The following is a 20,719-nucleotide window of genomic DNA, read 5'->3' as shown; positions in this document are numbered from 1 at the left end:
TTTCTTTTAAATGATTAGTTTTGCTTGCTTGCCTTTTGTCTGCATGTCTGTATGCTATCTACATACTACAGTACAATCTTGCTTTTCTGCATAGTGGAACAATGCACAAATCACTTTAATCAGCTTTTGTTACTTACTCAATTTCACCAGTAAAAAAATAGCTACACACTCATATTCCCATGTAGCTCAGTTGGTAGAGCACGTCGCTTGCAACGCCAGGGTTATGGGTTCGATTTCCACGGGGGACCAGTACGAAAATGTATGCACTCGCTACTGTAAGTCACTCTGGATAAGAGCTTCTGCTAAATGACTAAATTCATGCGCTGCTTGTTTTTCTGTTGCTGACTGCAGTCTTCGTCTTATCTAAAGATACTCGTTAATGTGGTTAATCCTTACATTCCTCAGTAGGGAATATTACAGTGTTGTAGAGGCCAACATGTTGTATATCTACTTCACAGGAGGCTGCTGAGGGGAGGACGGCTCATAATAATAATAGCCAGAACGGAGTGAATGGAATGACATCAAACGAATGGAAACCATGTGTTTGATGTATTTGATACCATTCCACCCTTTCCTCTCCAGCCATTACCATGAGCCCGTCCTCCTAAATTAAGGTGCCAGCAACCTCCTGTGATCTACTGTCACTGTATGTTAAGTTACAATGACCTTCACAACTCTTCACCAGTCCTATTGTAATGATAGTATGTTCAGGGCTAAATAACCCACATGATTATTGTGCCTGTATGACAGCAACTACGTAGGTTCTGTTTTCCTATCAATGTGTCTACGTCTCTAAAAGTATATCATGGTGAAAATGAAGCAATATTGTCTGTGAAGGTGTGTCCTTTAAACTGTGAACCAAGTGACATGTTAGTCGGTGAGCTATTGTAGTGGACAATGATTACTGATCATACAACCTTTTAACTGTGCATTTAAATCTCCTGTACAATTTAATGTCTATTAATGTGGAGTCTATCATGTTGATCTGTGGTTTGACTTGTATAAATAGTCATGTGAATCCTCTGTGTGGACTGAATCATGAATATGTGATCTGATTTCTGACCATATGATACAACAGGGTCCCAGTTTACCTATGTAATTATGGCCCTGCTTACACCTAACAATTATTTATTTTTTTAAATCATATGAGCAAAGATTATTCCACTTTATTTGGAGTGTCTAGCCAGACAACGTTAAATGAGCCTATTTATATAATGAATATGAATTTGGACGGGCAGAAATGATTAAATATTAAAGCATTAGACCTCACTAAAGGCTTCAATCGTACAACAACTATACATAAATCCGAACTGGTTCTCTAGTACAGTGGTTCCCAAACTTTTTATAGTCCCGTACCCCTTCACACATTCAACCTCCAGCTGCGTACCCCCTCTAGCACCAGGGTCAGCGCACTTTTTTGCCATCATTTTAAGCCTGCCACACACATACAATACATTTATTAAGGATTAGAATGAGTGAGAGTTTTTGTCACAACCCGGCTCATGGGAAGTGACAAAGAGCTCTTATAGGACCAGGGTACAAATAATAATATAATAATAATCAATCATTTTGCTCTTTATTTAGCCATCTTACATATAAAACCTTATTTGTTCATCGAAAATTGTGAATAACTCACCACAGGTTAATGAGAAAGGTGTGCTTGAAAGGATGCACATAACTCTGCAATGTTGGGTTGTATTGGAGAGAGTCTTAAATCATTTTCCACACACAGTCTGTGCCTGTATTTAGTTTTCATGCTAGTGAGGACCGAGAATCCACTCTCACATAGGTACGTGGTTGAAAAGGGCATCAGTGTCTTAACAGCGCGATTTTCCAAGACAGGATACTCTGAGCGCAACCCAATCCAGAAATCTGGCAGTGGCTTCTGATTAAATTACATTTTCACAGAACCGCTTGTTGCAATTTTGATGAGGCTCTCTTGTTCAGATATGGGTAAGTGGACTGGAAGCAGGGCATGAGAGGGATAACGAATCCAGTTGTCTGTGTCATTTGTTTCGGGAAAGTACCTGTGTAATTGTGCAACCAGCTCACTCAGGTGCTTCGCTATATCACATTTAACAATGTCCGTAAGCTTGAGTTCATTTTCACACAAAAAATCATACAATGATGGAAAGACCTGTGTGTTGTCCTTGTTAATGCAGACAGAGAAGAGCTCCAACTTCTTAATTATAGCCTCACACATTGATTATAGTTGTGGAGAGTCCCTGTAATCCTAGATTCAGATCATTCAGGTGAGAAAAAATATCACCCAGATAGGCCAGTCGTGTGAGAAACTTGTCATCATGCAGTCAGACAAGTGAAAATGGTCAGTAAAGAAAACTTTAAGCTCGTCTCTCAATTAAAAAAAACGTGTCAATACTTTGCCCATTGATATCCAGCAGTATGTTGTAAAAGCGTTACATGGTCGCTGCCCATTTCATTGCATAGTGCAGAAAATACATGAGAGTTCAGGGGCCTTGCTTTAACAAAGTTAACCAGTTTCACTGTAGTGTCCAAAACATCTTTCAAGCTGTCAGGCATTCCCTTGGCAGCAAGAGCCTCTCGGTAGATGCTGCAGTGTACCCAAGTGGCGTCGGGAGCAACTCCTTGCACGCGCGTTACCACTCCACTACGTCTCCCTGTCATGGCTTTTGCGCCATCAGTACAGATACCAACACATCTTGACCACCAAAGTCCATTTGATGTCACAAAGCTGTCCAGTACTTTAAACATATCCTCTCCTGTTGTCCTGGTTTCCAGAAGAGGATGTCTTCCTTAATTGACCCCCATAAACGTAGCAGACATACCAGCAGCTAGGCCAGGCCTGCCACGTTTGTTGACTCATCCAGCTGTAACGCATATAATTAACTGGCTTGTATGCGAAGCAGTAATTGTTTCAAAACATTTCCTGCCATGTCACTGATGCGTCGTGAAACAGTGTATGTTTGATGAAGACATTGTATGTATAGTTTTTCCACCCAGCATTGTCCCATTAAGTCCTCCACAATAGTATGGGGCTTGCCTGTCCTAGCCACTCGGTAGCTCACCATATAAGACGCTTCTAGCCTCTTCTTATTAATGGTATCTGTTGCTTTTATACATGTCTTACTACTCGAAAGTCGTCTTAATTCTCGCTCCAAAAACTCCTGCGGCTTATTTCTCAAATTGACATGTTTTGTTTCTAAATGTCTGCGCAAGAGTGAAGGTTTCATTGAGTTGTGATATAGTACTTTTGCACATATAACACACTGTGGCTGAGGAAAGGCACTACTCCCAATATAAGTGAACCCCAAATCAATGTAGTTCTCATTATATTTGCGCCTCTTTGATGGTCCAACGTCCCTGTCTGTTGTTCGGTGTTTTCCCAGGTAAGGGGGCAGTAGCTCTTCGGCTGCATCAGATTCACAACTGTCAGTGTCCATGCTAGCTGGGCTAACAACATGTAGAATTACTGATGCTATCATTGGATACGCTCGTGGAAGCAGAACAACTTGTGTCGTCGACGGGTGCAGGTGTAGTACTGCTGGTAGTAACTGGTGGTATGTGTCTCTATGGAGGCGGGCCTTACTAAATGGATTGTTTGAAAATGTGAATAAAAAAAATAATAAAAAAAATGTTTTACAAAATTATGTGAATCACATTTTTATTTGGCGTACCCCCGACAGCATTGCGCGTAGTACCCCAGTTTAAGAATACCTGCTCTAGTAGATTAGTAAGAGTGAATCACCCCGTCTTCAAGAATGGCCTTTTTCCCTTCGTTCAGATTACAACCTCTCACATTCGGTTATTTGAAAATGAAATAATCTCCAAAATATCACTATTTTTAAAACAAGCAATAGAAAGCTGGTTGCAATTTCAGTTTAATCCACCAGAAAAGACATAAGAAATATTATGGTTGAAATCAAATATACTAATTGATTTAAAAAAAGACAGTATAATCTTTGTAAATTATATCAGAAATTGGACTGGTGGAGTTATTTCATACATGCAGTTAACAAAAATATATGGAAATGTCTGCTCTATCCAAAATTACAACCAACTGATTGCAGCATTACCGCAAAAATGGAGGAGGCAAGTAGAAAGGGGAGAACGTAAGGAACTTGTCTGTCGGCCTTGCATTAAATACCAACATTTTTCTAAAGAAAATTGTGATAAATAACAAAGTATACCAGTTTCATTTAAGGACCAAAAAACAACGCCAGAGTTTTTCCATTTAAAATATTATATAATATTCTTGCAACCAATAGAATGTTATATATATGGGGCTACAACCATCCCAGCTTTGCAGATTTTGCTGCAAAGAGACAGAATAATTGGATCATTTGTTTTGGTGCTGTCCATATGTAGTTTGTTTTTGGTCGCAGGTTCAGAAATGGCAGAAAAATTGCCAAATTTACTTGGAGCCAACTCTGCAAATAGCTCTGCTGGGTGATTTGAAAAGGCATAGTCAATCGATCAATAGTATAATAATACTCTTAGCAAAGGTGTTTGTCTTTAATTTACAATCTGTAGAAACTATGAGAACCTTTTTTTTGGCAGCCAGAAATGTATTGTATTACTGTATTATTGATTGAATGTTTGTTTATTCCATGCGTAACTCTGTGTTGTTGTATGTGTCGAACTGCTTTGCTTTATCTTGGCCAGGTCACAGCTGCAAATGAGAACTTGTTCTCAACTAGCCTACCTGGTTAAATAAAGGTGAAATAAAAAAATCTAAATTGGATGGTCTTCAGAGATAGATGGGAGGGGTTGAGGGTAGCTAAAGGCTGGGAGTAAAAACAAACAGAAGGAAACTAATGTAAAATATATTTTCCATTAAATGTATGTAGTATGTATAACCTGGAAATGGAAGCCTAAGTATTGTTGGGTTAGGGAAAATAATAAAGAAGGAAAATATATTTAAGTTGTTTACTCCAAGTAGGGAAGGGGCTGTAGGGTTAGGGTAAAATAATAAAGAAGTAAAATATACTTAATTTGTTTACTCCAATTAAGGGAGGGGTGGTAGGGTTAGGGGAAAATAATAAAGAAGCAAAATATATTTAAAATATATATATATTTAAAATAATATATACTGTATATATTTACAAAACAAATACATAGGGGATTGGAAATGATGGAGACAATTACATTGATAGAAGCCACAATCTATCTGCAGTATTAAAGCTGATCTACCCCCTAAAAAAGGATAGGGTCTGCCTGAATACTATAGTACCTCTCTCATGACATTATATACTAAGTGGAACACTGACAGTATAAAGTTAGTTATTTAATATGGTATTTCATTGACAGTAGATTGTATTAAAAGAGAAGTCAATAGAATATCATGACAAATGAGATTTCTTTCATAAAATGTAAACATATTTAAATCTCTAACAGAATGTGTCAAGCCTTATAGAACAATTTGAATGAGGAAAACTCATTCAGTCTCTATTATCCAGAGTCTATACTATATACCAGTCCTAAGAGCCATGATGAGCCAGCCCGTAGGGCTCCACAGAGCCAGTAGAAGCACCTGTTATCCAGCCCACCGTCCCTCCACCCAGACTGGCCATCATGTCATCCAGGAGGCCCCTGTCCTCCACCAGTATCTCACCTCCAGGGTATGGCTCTGCTATGAGAGTGAGGGATAAAGATGTGCGTGTTTTTGTTAATACTGATGATGTGTCTGGTTAGGATTTGCATGGGGTAGATAGGGGGGAAATAGTGTCTACTTTGCTTCTGGTTCTACACATTCCTTTAAATAAAAGTATACCATTCTCAGGATATGTTAGGGCTCTATTCAATCCGTATCGCGGAAGTTCAGCCTTACAGCGTGATTTACATTTAAAGGCAATGTTTCTTTCTTAGCGGAGACTGCATTCACGGTAAACACTGCATATGTCGGCTCAACTGTGTAAGGCACTGCATCTCAGTGCAAGAGGCGTCACTGAAGTCCCTGGTTTGAATCCAGGCTGCATCACATCTGGCCGTGATTGGGAGTCCCATAGGGCGGTGCACAATTGGCCAAGCGTCGTCCGGGTTTGGCTGGGGTAGGCCGTCATTGTAAATAAGAATTTGTTCTTAACTGACTTGCCTAGTTAAATAAAGGATAAATAAATAAAATCGTAAATGACCTTTACACCGTGCTATTCAAGGATATAGATTGAAAGGGCCCTTACATTTGTGTGTCTATAAAATTAGCAGCAAACAGAAATGTATGAAAAGGGAATAAGAACTAGAACGCTGCTGTCACACTCACCAAGTGTGTGTTCAGACATTTTCCTCATTAGGGAACTGGGGACGTCATAGATGCTCTCTGTCATCTCGCTATAATCTGAGATAGAACATGAAAATTAACTCAAATACACTTTAATTTGCTGGTAAACAAATGAAAAATATTGAATGAATTTAAAACCCAATACATTGAAAAATAAACATTTTCATAATCTCACCTTGGCGGTCACTTGCCCTCCTATTGGACAGTGGGAAGTCATAGAGGTCCTCTCCATCAGTCAAGTCTTCATCTGATTGGTTGATGTGATACTCAGCTACAGAGGAAATAGCAGGTAGGTTTTTGGTCATTTATCAAACACAGACCATTAACATAAGTCATTATCATGTAATATGATATCTACTGGTATTTTTTATCATATACAGTGGTCTCCATAATGGAAGAATTTATGACATTTATGATTGATAATTTATTGATTTATGACATATAATGACACACTGATGTGACCATGAGGGTAGTACTCACAGTTCCGGGGGGCTGGTAGAATGTCATACTGATCCTCTTCCTCCTTACACTCTTCCTCCTCTTCTTCATCTCTCTCCTCTTCACATCTCCTTCTAAATCTATGGACACTGTCCTCATCCTCCTCTCCATCTGAAATGACAGTGAAAAGATGTTGCCGTATTTCAGAGCTGAAGATACAGCTTGGCTCCCCACCTCACCACCAAAGCATTAAATGCCACAACGTGCCCATTTCCTCTTTCCACTAGACAACCAAACCGTTGATCTCCTCCAACTGCTTGGCACAGCAAATGTGAATGAAAAAACAAACATATTTCCACACTTAAGTTTTGCTGAGTTTACAGAGGATTTAGCACCCCATTGATGCTCTACTTACAATGTGAGATGGTGTTCTGGCATATGGCTTCCTCACTACTGAGCTCGTCAGAGAGGGAGAGAGAGAGGGTAGCCCTGACCAGATTTTGGTCAGGGGTGAGGGGGCCTGAGAGGCAGTGGGTACTCCTGTCCCCCTGGTCTAGGTCTTGGTCAGGGGTGAGGGGGCCTGAGAGGCAGTGGGTACTCCTGGTTCCCTGGTCTTGGTCAGGGATGGAGGGGTTGAGGGGTGCAGAGAGGGGTCGATGAACCCCCAGTGGTTCCGTCATGCTGTCACATTCTGAGCTGTTATAGGTGCTGAAGCGACCTCTGACCTTCAGGTCATCAGACCTCACATCCTGCTGTCTGGAGACAAAACAGATGGACAGGCAACACTCAAATGGACAGAAATAAAACTAATGTTTCCCACTATATTTTATTAAACCAACATTTTGGCAGATAATGCCTTCCAAGGTACTCAAATGCTCACCAGGAATACATAAAGCATTATCTTAGACAGCAGTTGCTTAGGCTCTGTCTGCCACTGGAGGCTGCTGAGGGGAGGACGGCTCATAATAATGGCTGGAACGGCGCTCATGGAATGGCATCAAACACATAGAAACCATGTGTTTGATACCATTCCATAAATTCCACTCCGGCCATAACCACGAGCCTGTCCTCCACAATGAAGGTGGCACCAACCTCCTGTGCTGTCGGCATAGTAAATCCTCCCATATCCATATAGTAGTTTCAGGCTTCAAATACACCTGCACAGATTTCATCTACTCTAGCACTGTGATTGTTACAAACAGTTATTTTTTAAGGTTTAACTTACAATGCTCATAGGTTATTTAGCCTAATTTGAATTAACTTTTTGGAAGTCGTTCTAGATATGAGCTCCTGATAAATTACTACAGTGTAATGTAATGACAAACAGTGCAGTAGTGTTTCAATAATCCTGAGCTTCCTGTTACCGTATGCAGCCTGGGTCTGTGCCCCCTGGGCCTGAGAGATGCATGGCCCTCCACAGCTGGCCAATCCACTCCCTCCTCAGATCAGCTGTCTCTGCAGCCTACAGACACATGGTCAGGGGGTAGCAGGGATGAATTTAGTACATTGTTACAGTCTGAGTTAAAAAGATCATCCATAGTTGTTGGAGGAAGTGTTAAATTACTTTAAGCAATCCAAGTACTGTAGCACACAGCTGGGCAGCAGTTAGCCTAGTGGTTAAGAACGTTGGGTCAATAACCAAAAGGTCTCTGGTTCTATTCCCCAAGCCAAACTAGGTCCAAAACCTAGGTGCAAAGCACCAAACCCTAATTGCTCTGGATAAGAGTGTCTGCTAAATGACTAAAATGTAAACAGCTGATAAAAGATTTGAATACAGTTGAATTGATCTTTCTGAACAATAGACAGCTTCTTCACCTGGTACTTTCACTTGGGAAATTCCCATCAGTCAGTATGAAGTGACAGTAACAGACCACATCCTGAAACCACATGTTAAACCTACACAGGCATCGGCGCCCACACGGTTCTGTAGTGACACTGGTAACAGACCACATCCTGAAACAACAGGGCAGCCTGTACAGCCCACACCACACTGTTCTGTACACCTGAAGTGGGAGTGGAGCTGTCTGTGTGACTCACCAGTACTTTCCTCTTCCCATTCTTCATGGTGATTTCAAACACGTAGTGCTTACGCTTCTCCCTCTGGATCTCACGCACGGACTGCACCTGACCCAACAACAACACTTCTATTTCAGACAAAGTGCTATACATACTTGTAAATAGTATACTATTAAGCAGCTGTAACTAGGTCATATGGAATAGTGGGTAATGCTCATTGAACACAAGGAAAAGTATAATAAAGTCCAGGGCAATTGTTCCTGTCTGTCTGGCTAGAAGGACCATGAAGGCTTTCTGACCAAATGAAATAAAAGCAGTTTGACTTACAGTGTAGATGTAGTACAGGCCTCTTAGGTGTGACTGTAGGGGACAGAGAAGACCATAAGACTATTACTACTTTGAACAGTGTAAATAACATTCAACTTCGCCTGAAAACGTTGAAGGACTTCTCACAGCTGAGCGATACTCACAGCACTCCCATGTTTCTTAGTGTAGAAGAATAATGTTGTGTTTTGGAGCCTGAACCAATAGGTTGACCACTTCATTTTCTAAAAGAGAAAAAACACAGACTCAGTGTCCCTCCAGATAGTGAAGACCTGATTCTGGATACAAACCATGACTGACTGGCAATAACAAAGTAAAACACAGACTCAGTGTCCCTACAGACTCAGTGTCCCTCCAGATAGTGAAGACCTGATTCTGGATACAAACCATGACTGACTGGCAATAGCAGAGTAAAACACAGACTCAGTGTCCCTACAGACTCAGTGTCCCTCCAGATAGTGAAGACCTGATTCTGGATACAAACCATGACTGACTGGCAATAGCAGAGTAAAACACAGTAGTATAAAATATACTGGCATAAATAGAAAGCAGTTTACAAAAATATTGGAAAAGCGGTCACTTGTAAGTATTCATCAACAAATCAAATCAAATGTTATTGGTCACATTATTAGCAGATGTTAATTTGAGTGTAGTGAAATGCTTGTGCTTCTAGTTCCGACAGTGCAGTAATATCTAACAATTCCCCAACAACTACCAAGTAAACTGAGTCCAGTAATTGAGCTGATAATGTGACAAGTTTTTCTACATATTTGAGAGTTTTGTCTTACCATTGTATCTTTCCTTTTCTTCAAGAAGCCCTCGAAAAGCAGCTGTTGCCTGTCCGTTGACATCGCTTCAGAAGTTAACACTTATACTAAATCCTGTTATCAGTTCTTGTTTAGTATCACCAGTCGATGGGTGACTTCCCCCTTTCACTGAGAACTGGGACATCACTGGCTTCATCACCTGCCCACTTCTCCATTCTGACCCACTTCTCCATTCTGACCCACATAATGCTTGTTTGTACCTATGTTTGTTTGCAGTCACTCGGTATAGAAACGTATGGGATATTAAGGTCAAGTTGACTATGTGTGTGTTGAACTATACGCGCCTGCCTAGCCGTTATATGTACCCACATTTTAGGTGTTTGTCCACTGAGAATTTTGAGCTCAACGAAGAGTACATTATTCTTCAAAGGATTCAATATTAGTAGAAGCAGGCTACACTTTAAGTGACGTGTTGTACAATGAAAATGTAAGTACGGTGGATTAAGAAATCAGATGACTCCAACATTTACACACTGTTCTGACACTCTGCTAAAAGACAGGGAATAGTTTGAGGGGGGATAATATGCATGTTATATGAATGGATCAAATCATATTGCAGACACCTGTATCAGATCACACAGTTCTTTATTGTAAATGTTGGAAAAGTCAATGAGAATAAACAGTTCCGTTCATGGTTCAAGGAGGGAGTCAGAGGTGCACTGCATGGCTGTTAATAACAGTGTCATCTGTAGGCATAATAGTGGAACATAAAAATACAAATCAGAATATGAAAGGAAAAAAGCTATTTTAAAACAGGAAAATAAAACAAGTCGAGGAAGAAGCAGATACAGTCATGGTAATGTTGTAGTCTTTTGTCTTTCAGAGTAAGTGAATGATGGATGTCATTATTAACGGCTTTGATAATACTAGATATACAAAAATACATGGAAAATTAATGCATTATCCTCTTGAAGTGCGTCTGTTTCATGCAATGCTGAACAAACCATTCCAAACAGATAAACCAAAGAAAACAGGTTAATAAATTAATAGCAATTGAAACGTGTGCACGAAACCCATGACCTTTTCAACATTAAAAATGGCTTTGACTTTGCAGCTCTTCCTGTAGGCTCACTGTTGAGGTGTTACAGAGCTGAATGTTTTATTCACTGGCAAGCTTTATTCACGCCGTAATCTGGTTGGGTATTTCTCTAAGTACCCGAGCAAATATATATATCTATATATACACACTTCTATAAACAAATATTTTCAGTCCATATTGTAGTGAGTTGTATGCGGCTGCCTTCTTTGCTTTCTCGGGCTCTGGGGGTCAAACCAGCTATAATACTGACCTGAGAAAAAAGGCTGGGTTCTACACAGATTTAAAAACAACCAGCAACTACTACTGTCTGACCTGGAGAAGAAAAACCCCCAAGACTAGACCAGATCACACGATACCAGAATGCCTGCAGTAGATTGATTAGATGGTGTTCAATATACACAATGTGAGTTTGTGGTGAAATTTTTTCCAAAGAAAAACATCAAGAATTATATATATTTTTTTAAACAAAAAACAGTTTGCAAAAGATGACTAGTTTTTTTCTCAGTTTCAAATATATAAAATCAATCTATGGTTTCTCTGGTTTGTTCCCTCTGCAGTAGGGTGGATGTGGGATCAGGGTGGTTCAGATGGGCTGGAAGTTCCGTTTCATTCAGTTGTTGACTCTTTTTTGGGGAAGGGGAGCAGAGGATTGTGGGATGTTGGAGGTCATGTTTTCTTTCAGGGAGGGGGTGAGGGGTCAAAGGGCAGAGACTAGGCGGTGGGGGGCGGGTCAAGGGTCATCTCATGCATCCTGTGTCTGTCCAGATCATCGTTGTTTGAGGATAGCTCTGTACATAGCGAAGCCCAGGACTGCAAACACGGTTGCCCCCACGCTTGCCCTTAGCCAAAACGTAGAGCTCTTCAGGTCTGCCTGAGCCATGTGCCTGAGAAGAGGGGAGAGAAAGAGAGAGAAAGAGAGAGAGAGAGAGAGAGAGAGAGAGGGGGGATAAAGAAATGAATACAACAATACAGCCTCGTTTCCAAATCACATGAGGACATGTTGACAAATGACAAACCAAAGTCATGTTCTCTGAGCTTCCTAAACAAATCTCTACAAAAACAGAGGTACAGTCAAACTGTTCGATAGTACCAATGTTGTAGTACCAATACAACCTCTTTACATGATATACTGTCTTCTGAAAATGAGTTAGTATATCATGTTTAACCAGGCTATCACAGACTAGCTCATTTTCAGAAGACAGTATATCATGTTTAACCAGGCTATCACAGACTAGCTCATTTTCAGAAGACAATATATCATGTTTAACCAGGCTGTCTTCTGAAAATGAGCTAGTCTGTGATAGCCTGGTTAACCAGACTGAACGCTGCGCTCACCATTGGTTCACTTCCCTAGAATGGGGAGTTCAGCGTTCAGGCTAGTTTACCCAGGCTAAGTCTGTGATGCGAGCAGTACCGCATACACTAACATGTGAGTGGCTGTTACTGGAACATTAGATTTGTTTGGTCAATCTAACAATAACTACTATATATTGGGTGAAAGCCAAAAGGCGAGGAAAGTAAAGGTGGGGCTATGGACAGAAAGCGTGAGGGATGGGGAGGAGGTTCTGCTAGGGAAACAGAAACAAGAGAAAAGCCCTAAGTCCGGGTCACATTCAATAGGTACACGAGGTGGAAATGAACAAGCATTTTGACTGTACTGACTGAATATAGTGCCTCAGTTTCTAGGTCCTCTGAGCACAAGCCTGGCTATAACATACAGTACTAACAGTATGAAAAACAACAGATGGCTAAAAACAGTACTAACAGTATGAAACAACAACATGGAGGGAAGACAGGAGGCTGAGAGGGGAGGGGAGGGGAGGGGAGGGGGGAGGAGGGAGGAGGGGGAGGAGGAGAAGGCCTGGCTATAACATACAGTACTAACAGTATGAAACAACAACATGGAGGGAAGACAGGAGGCTGAGAGGGGAGGGGAGGGGAAGGAGGGGAGGAGGAGAAGGCCTGGCTATAACATACAGTACTAACAGTATGAAACAACAACATGGAGGGAAGACAGGAGGCTGAGAGGGGAGGGGAGGGGGAGAGGGGAGGAGGAGAAGGCCTGGCTATAACATACAGTACTAACAGTATGAAACAACAACATGGAGGGAAGACAGGAGGCTGAGAGGGGAGGGGAGGGGGAGGGAGGGGAGGGGAGGAGGGAGGGGAGAAGGCCTGGCTATAACATACAGTACTAACAGTATGAAACAACAACATGGAGGGAAGACAGGAGGCTGAGAGGGGAGGGGGAGGGGGGGAGGGGGGGAGGGGAGGAGGAGAAGGCCTGGCTATAACATACAGTACTAACAGTATGAAACAACAACATGGAGGGAAGACAGGAGGCTGAGAGGGGAGGGGAGGGGAGGGGGAGAAGGAGAAGGAGAAGGAGAAGGGAGGGAGAGGGGAGGGGAGGGGGAGAAGGAGAAGGAGAAGGGAGGGAGAGGGGAGGGGGAGAAGGAGAAGGGAGGGAGAGGGGAGGGGGAGAGGCTCTAGAAGCAAGAGGAATTTCTGAAGTGCAGAGGTTAGCAGAAAGCTCTAACTTATAAATTGCCAAACACACAATCTCGTGTTCACACTCACATACACAATTCTCTCTCACACACACACACAATTCTCTCTCTCGCCCTCTCTCACACACACACAGCTCAACAACCCATTCATCTACACAGTGATATCTGACAGACTCCCACAGCAGCAGAAACCCTAACCCATTCAAGCAGGTTTAGCAGGAAGAGTCCATTAAATAGACAACTGCTATCCTGCTTAACCATGACATGTACCTCAGAGGAAGAGCAATACCTTCCTCCCACCAGCATGCTGCCCAACAGAGCTTCTTCAGCAAGCAGCCATACACAAACCAGACCAACCAGCTATTTGTAGGACTAAGACATCGACCGGTACCTTCAAAAGTAATGATAGATGCCCATTAAAAAGGTAATCAGTGAGTTCCATCAGGTACACTGGGTGAAAACAGATCAAAGGCTGTTGTTTATTAAAAGGTTGAGGCCAGAGTACGTAGATGTGTAGCCCGATGTCTGTAGCCTTCATTATAATCTCCTCTTTATATAATAACGGAGGCTACAGCAATCTCCTCCCCCAACAGTGCTTGCCGTTGCCACATCAACGTCCACCATACCTGCATCTACCCAGCCAGTGACAAACAGCTGTCCCTTAGCTCCCAGTCTGTCAGATGCTGTGTTTTACCTGGCCTGAGGCCCATAGGACTGGACAGAAGACTCCATGCTGTGTTTTACCTGGCCTGGGGCCCATAGAGCTGGACAGAAGATTCCATGCTGTGTTTTACCTGGCCTGAGGCCCATAGGGCTGGACAGAAGACTCCATGTAGATAGACTCCTCTACATTACTGATGGTGTGAACCTGCTGGATCAGACTGCACTCCTCGTCAACCAACAGATAGGCGCCCACATCATGTAACCTTGTACGTACACACACACAAAACACACACACACACACACACACACACACACACACACACACACAGTAGGGCAGTTCAACGCCAACCCCACACACACACACACACACACCGGGACATGACACCACCACAGAACACACCCCACCACACCTTGCAGCTGCTTGGTCACACACCACACCTCGCAGCTAAAAAATCTTGTCCAATGCGATGGCTGAGTTGGCAACATGCCAGCCAAATAAAAGACAGGCTTCAATCTTAAGATTGATGGAGAAACAGGGTTAGAAAATACTTTACATTCAGTGTGCTCTCCAAATTTGTTGAAATAGGCTACTTTGAGTCATTGCATTATATATATTTTTTTATATATGGGGTAAACCAAAAATATAGAAGATTCAAACCAATTAGGTGTTAAATAGTATAGTATCTCAGCTAGTCAGTGTGGTGTGACCGCCTTCAATAACGTCTGTATTAGTGGCATGCCATTTCTGGTGCGTTAATTCTCTTCTCCCAAGGTTAAACAGGCATTGACAAAGGAGTTAGCATGTACAGTGAGGGGAAAAAGTATTTGATCCCCTGCTGATTTTGTATGTTTGCCCACTGACAAAGAAATGATCAGTCTATCCAGAAAAACGCATGTCAAAAATGTTATACTTATTTCCCTCATTAAAATGCAAATAATTGGATTTGACCCCTCTGCAAAACATGACTTAGCACTTGGTAGCAAAACCCTTGTTGGCAATCAGAGAGGTCAGACGTTTCTTGTAGTTGGCCACCAGGTTTGCACACATCTCAGGAGGGATTTTGTCCCACTCCTCTTTGCAGATCTTCTCCGTCATTAAGGTTTCAAGGCTGACGTTTGGCAACTCGAACCTTCAGCTCCCTCCACAGATTTTCTATGGGATTAAGGTCTGGAGACTGGCTAGGCCACTCCAGGACCTTAATGTGCTTCTTCTTGAGCCATTCCTTTGTTGCCTTGGCTGTGTGTTTTGGGTCATTGTCATGCTGGAATACCCATCCACAACCCATTTTCAATGCCCTGGCTGAGGGAAGGAGGTTCTCACCCAAGATTTAACGGTACATGGCCCCGTCCATCGTCCCTTTGATGCGGTGAAGTTGTCCTGTCCCCTTAGCAGAAAAACACCCCCAAAGCATAATGTTTCCACCTCCATGTTTGACGGTGGGGATGGTGTTCTTGGGGTCATAGGCAGCATTCCTCCTCCTCCAAACACGGCGAGTTGAGTTGATGCCAAAGAGCTCCATTTTGGTCTCATCTGACCACAACACTTTCACCCAGTTGTCCTCTGAATCATTCAGATGTTCATTGGCAAACTTCAGACGGGCATGTATATGTGCTTTCTTGAGCAGGGGGACCTTGCGGGCGCTGTAGGATTTCAGTTCTTCACGGCGTAGTGTGTTACCAATTGTTTTCTTGGTGACTATGGTCCCAGCTGCCTTGAGATCATTGACAAGAACCTCCTGTGTAGTTCTGGGCTGATTCCTCACCGTTCTCATGATCATTGCAACTCCACGAGGTGAGATCTTGCATGGAGCCCCAGGCCGAGGGAGTTTGACAGTTCTTGTGTGTTTCTTTTATTTGCGAATAATCGCACCAACTGTTGTCACCTTCTCACCAATCTGCTTGGTGATGGTCTTGTAGCCCATTCCAGCCTTGTGTAGGTCTACAATCTTGTCCCTGACATCCTTGGAGAGCTCCTTGGTCTTGGCCATGGTGGAGAGTTTGGAATCTGATTGATTGATTGCTTCTGTGGACAGGTGTCTTTTATACAGGTAACAAGCTGAGATTAGGAGCACTCCCTTTAAGAGTGTGAAAATACTTATTTTCCTCATTAAAATGCAAATCAATTTATAACATTTTTGACATGCGGTGTTCTGGATTTTGTTGTTGTTCTGTCTCTCACTGTTCAAATAAACCTACCATTAAAATTATAGACTGATCATTTCTTTGTCAGTGGACAAACGTACAAAATCAGCATGGGATCAAATACTTTTTCCCCCTCACTGTAACACAATAGTGTTATAACAGACATGCCTGGGTCCCCAGAAGCCATTGTAAACTTAGTAGGAACCATTGTAACCCTCCCAAACCATACCAATACATATAGTAATCTACACTTTCACACAACACACTCTATTGTACAAGCATATACAAGCACAATGAAATGTCAACCCTGCAATGGTGAGCCACCACAAGCCATCCAAACCCTGCACATCATAAACCACACACACTCAAACCCCAAGCACTAGCCTAGTTCCCATACCTCCCAATGCTCAAAACAGACTGCTGATTTGAGTGGAGCCTATGCATAGCCGTCCATAGGGGGGCGGTGGCGAGCTGAAGACCAAGGCAAGCCGATTGGAAGATGAGACAGACAGCGTCTAGACCAGGCCTGGGCAACTTCAGTCCTCAGGGGGCCTGATTGGTGTCACACTTTTTCCCCCAGTCCCAGCTAACACACCTGACTCCAATAATCACATAATCATGATCTTCAGCTAAAAATGCAAATCAGCTGTGTTTGCTAGGGATGGGGGACAAATGTGACACCAGTCAGGCCCCTGAGGACTGGAATTGCCGAGACAGACAGACAGCGTCGAGACAGACAGAGAGCGTCGAGACAGACAGAGAGCGTCGAGACAGACAGAGAGCGTCGAGACAGACAGAGAGCGTCGAGACAGAGAGCGTCGAGACAGAGAGCGTCGAGACAGAGAGCCGGTGCATGCAACTAACAAGAGGTAAACACATGCAACAGGAACAGAAAGAGGGGCAGCCAAAAACATGTGTATGAACACCTATAGGATGAAAACAAGAAAACACGACAACAGAAACACAATGAAATTAAATGTGATCGATATACAGTGCAAAATCACTTTGTAACGAATGGAAGAAAAACATTTGTCATACAAATTAAGATGTATTTTTAGTAAAAAAAGAATGTTTAAACCACAAGAGAAGCAGGACTGTAAATAAGATAACCTAATTCATCTACACAGTTTATTAGACTATGATAACACTAGGGCTGCAGTATGAGCCACGTTTGAGAGTGAATTTAGGGCCTAACATAGGACCTTATATAGACTAACTGTATCTTGTGGGTGTAAACTTAAGAAGTGAGAATCACTCCACAACCTCCAAACTGAAATCATCATAGAAATCAAACCATGCACACCTCTGGCGGTGGAAACAGTTCAATGTCAAAGAAAACTAAAAAAGATAGACATTTAGAAAATGCAATTTCAACCAAATATCAACATCTACTTTCGTGAAGAGGAGAATAACCAGTCAGCCAACCCAAGCTGACTTCTATGAGGCTTTCAGTTTCACCAACAGCTTCAGTAACCAAAACAGAAAGATCTGCAAGGTGACGTTTCTCCCTCACTCACTATGCAAATTACTCTTTAGTACAGATTTACAGTTTGCATATCCACTTAACATGATAGAAACACCATTCTTAAACGAAAAAGGGCCATGTTGGCTTCAACATCCCCTTGTATGCTCAACTCTTGAAAGATTAATGACTTGCCAAGCAACTTTGACATTTTTTTATATCTTAGAAATTCATGCATTAGTTACTTGATGATAGACTGCACCGTGTTGCTACAGGAGGGTAATTTACCCACAACCCATCGGCAATTAGACACGTTAACAGACTGCACACATGCATCTTCAGTTCAGACTGGCTCAAACGGAAAGCAACAGAACCACACGGTGGGATCGACCACACGGTTACCTCCCTGGCTAGCACCACAGGTGTTAGATGATGGTGTAGTGTGGCAGATAATTGGGTAAAGCCTTGTGTCACGGTGGTGAGAGCAGAGTGGGAGTGCTGTGTGAGGCTATAGCAGAGATGAAGACACACAACCACATTACAACTAGGTCACCTTACAGCAGACCTATAGTATTATGTTACCTTACAGCAGACCTATAGTATTATGTTACCTTACAGCAGACCTATAGTATTATGTTACCTTACAGCAGACCTATAGTATTATGTTACCTTAGCCCAGGGGTTCCCAAACTTTTCCACTCGGGGCCCCTTCCAACATCATGTATATTTCTATGGGCACAAGCACTGTTCATGACACAAACTCTTCACACCTCTCGTTGGTGGAGAGACTTTTAAAGCTTATTTCCTGCAATTCTAAAAAATGTGTCAATGTTCAAAGAACATTGTGCAGTTTTAAAGCAAATTTTCTTACAATTCTATACATTTTGCCATGTCTATTGTGTATTTTTGTGATATTTGAGTGGCAAAAAAACAATATCTATGGGCAAAAAAACCTCAAAAACACATCCGACATGGGCTAGTTGATCTGGATATTTCTGACTAACATGACAAGAGGAACTGATGAAGCACTACCCAATATTGAAAATGTACCTTGTGCATTCTACTATTACAACTTTGAAGAGTAAGTTTAAAGCCGGACTGAGTTCTTTTATTTTTGGATCACTACCTTAGCCTACAGTGTTTCCACAGTATTTATTTAGCTGCGGCGCACCGCCACTAAACTGTTGCCGCGGCGCACCACCACTGCTAAATTGTTGCCGCAACACAATATTTTTTTTTTTTTAAATGTTATAACACACACACACTATATATATATATATATATATATATATATATATACACACACACACACACACATACATATATACACATACACACAGTTGAAGTCGGAAGTTTATATACACTTAGGTTGGAGTCATTAAAACTCATTTTTCAACCACTCCACAGATTCCTATCGTTTTGGCAAGTCGGTTAGAACATCTACTTTGTGCATGACACAAGTAACTTTTCCAACAATTATTTACAGACAGATTATTTCACTGTATCACAATTCCAGTGGGTCAGAAGTTTACATGCACTAAGTTGACTGTGCCTTTAAACAGCTTGGAAAATTCCAGAAATATTATGTCAATGATTTAGAAGCTTCTGATAGGCTAATTGACATCATTTGAGTCAATTGGAGGTGTACCTGTGGATGTATTTCAAGGCCTACCTTCAAACTCTGTTTGGTTCATCCTTGGGAGCAATTTCCAAAAGCCTGAAGGTACCATGTTCATCTATACAAACAATAGTACGCCAGTATAAACACCATGGGACCACGCAGCTGTCATACCGCTCAGGAAGGAGACGTGTTCTGTCTCCTAGAGATGATCGTACTTTGGTGCGAAAAGTGCAAATCAATCCCAGAAAACAGCAAAGGACCTTGTGAAGATGCTGGAGGAAACAGATACAAAAGTATCCACATTAAAAACGAGTCCTATTTCAACATAACCTGAAAGGCCGCTCAGCAAGGAAGAAGCCACTGCTCCAAAACCGCCATAAAAAAATCCAGACTACGGTTTGCAACTGCACATGGGGACAAAGACTGTACTTTTTGGAGAAATGTCCTCTGGTCTGATGAAACAAAAATAGAACTGTTTGGCCATAATGTTTGGAGGAAAAAGGGGGAGGCTTGCAAGCCGAAGAACACCATCCCAACCGTGAAGCACGAGGGTGGCAGCATCATGTTGTGGGGGTGCTTTGCTGCAGGAGGGACTGGTGCCTTTCACAAAATAGATGGCATCATGAGGGAGGAAAATTATGTGGATATATTGAAGCAACATCTCAAGACATCAGTCTGGAAGTTAAAGCTTGGTCGCAAATGGGTCTTCCAAATGGACAATGACCCCAAGCATACTTCAAAAGTTGTGGCAAAACGGCTTAAGGACAACAAAGTCAAGGTATTGGAGTGGCCATCGCAAAGCCCTGACCTCAATCCCATAGAAAATTTGTGGGCAGAACTGAAAAAGCGTGTGCGAGCAAGGAGGCCTACAGACCTGACTCAGTTACACCAGCTCTGTCAGGAGGAATGGGCCAAAATTCACCCAACTTATTGTGGGAAGCTTGTGGAAGGCTACCCAAAACGTTTGACCCAAGTTAAACAATTTAAAGGTAATGCTACCAAATACTAATTGAGTGTATGTAAACTTCTGACACACTGGGAATGTGATGAAAGAAATAAAAGCTGAAATAAATCACTCTCTCTACTATTATTCTGACATTTCACATTCTTAAAATAAAGTGGTGATCCTAACTGACCTAAGACAGGGAATTTTTACTCGGATTAAATGTAAAAAAAATTGTAAAAAACTGAGTTTAAATATATTTGGCTAAGGTGTAACGTAAACTCCCGACTTCAACTGTATGTACGTATGTATGTATGCATGTACGTACACACACACACACAATATACATACTTTTTAGAAAAATGCTTTCAGTTTAAACTTAAAACGACTAAAACCAGACAAAGTTTGTAGAAAAGATAATTGACCTATTTATATATATATTTTATAATATAATCTTTGAGAACTAGAAAATCACCAA

The 20,719-nt window shown here is 41.9% G+C and overlaps 2 protein-coding genes across 9 annotated transcripts in view; both read right to left on the bottom strand.

Annotated features, from left to right (window-relative positions):
• Positions 1–3,845: 3,845 nt before the first annotated feature.
• Positions 3,846–9,955, bottom strand: LOC106606586 (uncharacterized). Of its 2 annotated transcripts, none has more exons than XM_014202882.2 (10): positions 9,823–9,955; positions 9,181–9,258; positions 9,038–9,070; positions 8,732–8,818; positions 8,059–8,156; positions 7,110–7,450; positions 6,737–6,865; positions 6,432–6,527; positions 6,239–6,313; positions 3,846–5,611 (listed from the first exon to the last, which is right to left on the bottom strand). In XM_014202882.2, the coding sequence occupies exons 1-10, from the start codon at positions 9,883–9,885 to the stop codon at positions 5,460–5,462; spliced, it is 1,152 nt and encodes a 383-aa protein (XP_014058357.1). In that variant the 5' UTR covers positions 9,886–9,955; the 3' UTR covers positions 3,846–5,459. The 2 variants fall into 2 exon arrangements, with proteins under 2 accessions (XP_014058357.1, XP_014058358.1); XM_014202883.2 differs by having other exon boundaries at positions 3,846–5,608.
• A 474-nt stretch (positions 9,956–10,429) lies between these two features.
• LOC106606570 (mitochondrial Rho GTPase 1-A) overlaps positions 10,430–20,719 on the bottom strand; it is a 31,150-nt gene continuing 20,860 nt past the window's right edge. For 4 of the 7 annotated variants that reach the window (XM_045719925.1, XM_045719928.1, XM_045719926.1 and 1 more), the window contains one exon: positions 10,430–11,784. In XM_045719925.1, coding sequence (XP_045575881.1) covers positions 11,667–11,784 — 118 coding nt within the window. In that variant the 3' untranslated portion in view covers positions 10,430–11,666. Of the gene's footprint in view, positions 11,785–14,204; positions 14,337–16,916; positions 17,142–20,719 lie in introns of those variants that run through there. The other 3 variants (XM_045719923.1, XM_045719924.1, XM_045719927.1) reach the window with 2 other exon arrangements.

This window comes from Salmo salar, chromosome ssa06, assembly GCF_905237065.1.
Source record: "Salmo salar chromosome ssa06, Ssal_v3.1, whole genome shotgun sequence".
Lineage (NCBI taxonomy): Eukaryota > Metazoa > Chordata > Actinopteri > Salmoniformes > Salmonidae > Salmo > Salmo salar.
Note: the sequence above shows the minus strand (reverse complement) of the source record. Positions and strands in the feature narration are given on the sequence as shown.

What these genes read in the sequence shown, in the direction of transcription:
- LOC106606586 (XM_014202882.2), bottom strand. Translation starts at nt 9,885, where the DNA reads ATGTCAACGGACAGGCAACAGCTGCTTTTCGAGGGCTTCTTGAAGAAA. An exon ending in AGAAAAGGAAAGATACAATG is followed by an intron (nt 9,259 to 9,822) that starts GTAAGACAAAAC and finishes TTTCTCTTTTAG; the next exon opens with AAAATGAAGTGGTCAACCTA. An exon ending in GCCTGTACTACATCTACACT is followed by an intron (nt 8,819 to 9,037) that starts GTAAGTCAAACT and finishes TTGTTGGGTCAG; the next exon opens with GTGCAGTCCGTGCGTGAGAT.